The 2,635-nt window shown below is 50.6% G+C and overlaps 1 protein-coding gene across 1 annotated transcript; it reads left to right on the top strand.

The window, feature by feature from the left end:
* The first annotated feature begins 667 nt into the window (after window positions 1-667).
* LOC133901378 (transcription factor WRKY19-like) lies at window positions 668-2,635 on the top strand. Its single transcript, XM_062342744.1, has 3 exons — window positions 668-1,158; window positions 1,246-1,374; window positions 1,746-2,635. Exons 1-3 carry the CDS (start codon window positions 887-889, stop codon window positions 2,365-2,367), a joined length of 1,023 nt encoding a protein of 340 aa, XP_062198728.1. The 5' UTR covers window positions 668-886; the 3' UTR covers window positions 2,368-2,635.

Here is a 2,635-nt window from a genome sequence, read left to right as displayed (position 1 = left end):
GAGCAAATGTTTTAGCCTTGTTCTTTGATACTTCATAAATAACTATATAGATTGAGCAGCACATGTTGTATGTAACGAAAAACTATCTCCGCGTAACATGAAAAAGCACCATCTATCAGAACAAAAGCAACAACAAAATCCATGAAATGTGTTGTGTATTGACGATGTACTAGCATCTGCAAAATTTTGGGTTCTGGGTCCCATGAAGCACCAGCAACATCTGGGTTCCCATTGTGATGTTGATCTCTATCACTATTTGTAAAGTTCTACCTGGTAAGGAGCTTATAGCTCTATATGAGTTCTGGGATAGAGTTGTTACCACTGTACTATAAAGTGATAGATAATAAGGCGAAAAAGACTCTAAAAGAATATAAGCGCATACAGGCGCCCAAAATATTGGTTGATTTTAAAGAGAGAATATTCAGAACATCTACTGCCACAGAAGCCAATTCGGCTAGCAGGCATCATGCCGTAGCCTGCTCCCAACCGAAGCGTCCAAGAAGCTGTTGTCACATCCTCTTCTTCCCTCTTTGGTCATGAATACGTGTTCCGACCCGATCCAACATGGAACTGATCCATGGCCAATGAAGCTCCCGTCCCTGGTAATCTCACCGGTCAATATCTTGTTCCATCTTCTTGTTCCCCTCACTGCCGAAACGCGCTTCTTTGCCATCGTTTCTTCGTTATATAAGGAGCGTCCCCCTCCGCTTCACTCCCTCACCCCCAACTCCCCCTACCTGCCTCTTCCAATCAACACACCACACAAAAATCTAGCTTCCTCGAGCAACAAAGCATTCTTGCCTCCAGTGTTGCAACACTATACTCATCAATTCTCTGCTTGCAATTGTTTTCTTGTGACGACAAAGAGCAAGAGAGTGAGAGAGAGATGGAGAGCAATGGAGGCCTGGTGGTGACGGAACTGAGCCACATCAAGGAGCTGGTGAGGCAGCTGGAGGTGCACCTGGGCCGGTCGCCCGAGCTCTGCAAGCATCTGGTCTCGCAGATCTTCTTCCTCACCGAGAGGTCCATCGTCATGATCACCTCTTCCAACCTCGACGGCGGCCGGAAGCGGTCCGCAGCCGACGCCGGCCTCGCATCGGCGACGCCTAGTCCCCTCAGTAACGTCGCGGACGTGCCTTTCAAGACCATCAAGAAGAGGTGAGCAGAGCATTTGCAGAACGAACTCAACCGTATGCCTTTGATCAGTTGCAGCGTCGATTTGCTAAGGTATCAAGTGATTTGCAGGAAGATGATGGAGAAGCGGAAGCATCAGGTGAGGGTGAACTCCGCAGGAGGCGGCGAGAGCCGGGTCGACGACGGCCACAGCTGGAGGAAGTATGGCCAGAAGGAGATTCTTGGAGCCAAGCACCCAAGGTTGCACATCTCACTAAAAGATTTTTCGTTTCTTTTCTTTCAGAACCCAATCCGCACGTGTTTTTTTGGCAAGTGGAATCGAAATAATTTGCTTCTGCTTTTTGGTTTGGATGTTGTGGCTATCCTCTGCTCTGTTCTGTTCCCAAATGCTTGGTCTCAACTTGTCAGATGGGAACAGTATGGATAGTGAAAATTTTCATTGAATGGATTCAAAATTTGTCAATCGGACTGGTGATGCTAGTTTATGCTAATGTTGCACTGAATCCACAGTCAAAGCTTTCTTTTCTCCTTACAAGATTCACAGTTTGAGCTTAGAAAACTAGGCATGCCAATATGCCATGAGCCTGATCTGAATCTTGCAAAATTTGCAGGGGTTACTACCGGTGCACGCACCGCCACTCCCAGGGATGCGCGGCGACGAAGCAGGTGCAGCGCACTGACGACGACCCGGCGCTCTTCGACGTGATCTACCATGGCAAGCACACATGTGTTCAGAGGGCGGCGGCGGCGGGGGCAGGGCAGCCGGCCGCGGCCACGCAGTCGCCGGAGCACAACCCGGATGCGCACAGCCTCCTGCAGAGCCTGAGCGCGAACCTGACAGTGAAGACTGACGGGCTGAGCATGGCGGTGGAGCCACAGGGCTGGAGCACCGCCAGTGCCACGCCATTCTGCTTCTCCTCGACGCCGGCCAGCGGCGACCTCGCGCGGGAGTGGAGCACGTTCTTTGCAGCATCGACGCCGGAAAACTGGGGCGTGTCGCCGGCAACCTCGGACTCTAACAACGTCGTCTCCTTACCGCCGTTGGATGCCGCCGAACACGCCGAGTGGCGAGCACAGTCCGAACACCAAGAAATGGTGTCCGCACTCGTCGAGGCCGCCACAAGCGCGCCGGAGCCCACCGTGGACATGGACTTCGTCGACGAGTTCTTCAACCTCGATCCAAGCATCGAAAACCTCGATCCAAGCATTTTAAGCTACTTTGCCAATCCATAAGTACCTGATGAACAGTAGGGAATTGATCATCAGGTTATGTGACACCCCTCTGGGCTCTGGCGTTTGTCCAGGGACAGAGGAGGAAAGAGCACTAGTACTTCTTCCTGGGTCAGTGCTGGTGTAAACCTTAGGAGATAGGCATAGTAGACTCCTTTCTCTCTAATTTTTTGGTTGAGGTTGTAAATTACACGGCTTTGTGTTGGGGCTTTAAACTAGACAACCATGAATGTTTAATTGTTTATGGCAGTAATTTGGACGTTTTTGGATA

Source organism: Phragmites australis, chromosome 20 (assembly GCF_958298935.1).
Source record: "Phragmites australis chromosome 20, lpPhrAust1.1, whole genome shotgun sequence".
In the NCBI taxonomy this organism is placed as follows: domain Eukaryota; kingdom Viridiplantae; phylum Streptophyta; class Magnoliopsida; order Poales; family Poaceae; genus Phragmites; species Phragmites australis.
Note: the sequence above shows the minus strand (reverse complement) of the source record. Positions and strands in the feature narration are given on the sequence as shown.

Excerpts from the sequence above, each read along its gene's own strand:
- LOC133901378 (XM_062342744.1), top strand. The coding sequence starts at position 887 with ATGGAGAGCAATGGAGGCCTGGTGGTGACGGAACTGAGCCACATCAAG. Across the intron at positions 1,159-1,245 it reads TTCAAGACCATCAAGAAGAG|GAAGATGATGGAGAAGCGGA; the intron begins GTGAGCAGAGCA and ends AGTGATTTGCAG. Across the intron at positions 1,375-1,745 it reads CTTGGAGCCAAGCACCCAAG|GGGTTACTACCGGTGCACGC; the intron begins GTTGCACATCTC and ends CAAAATTTGCAG.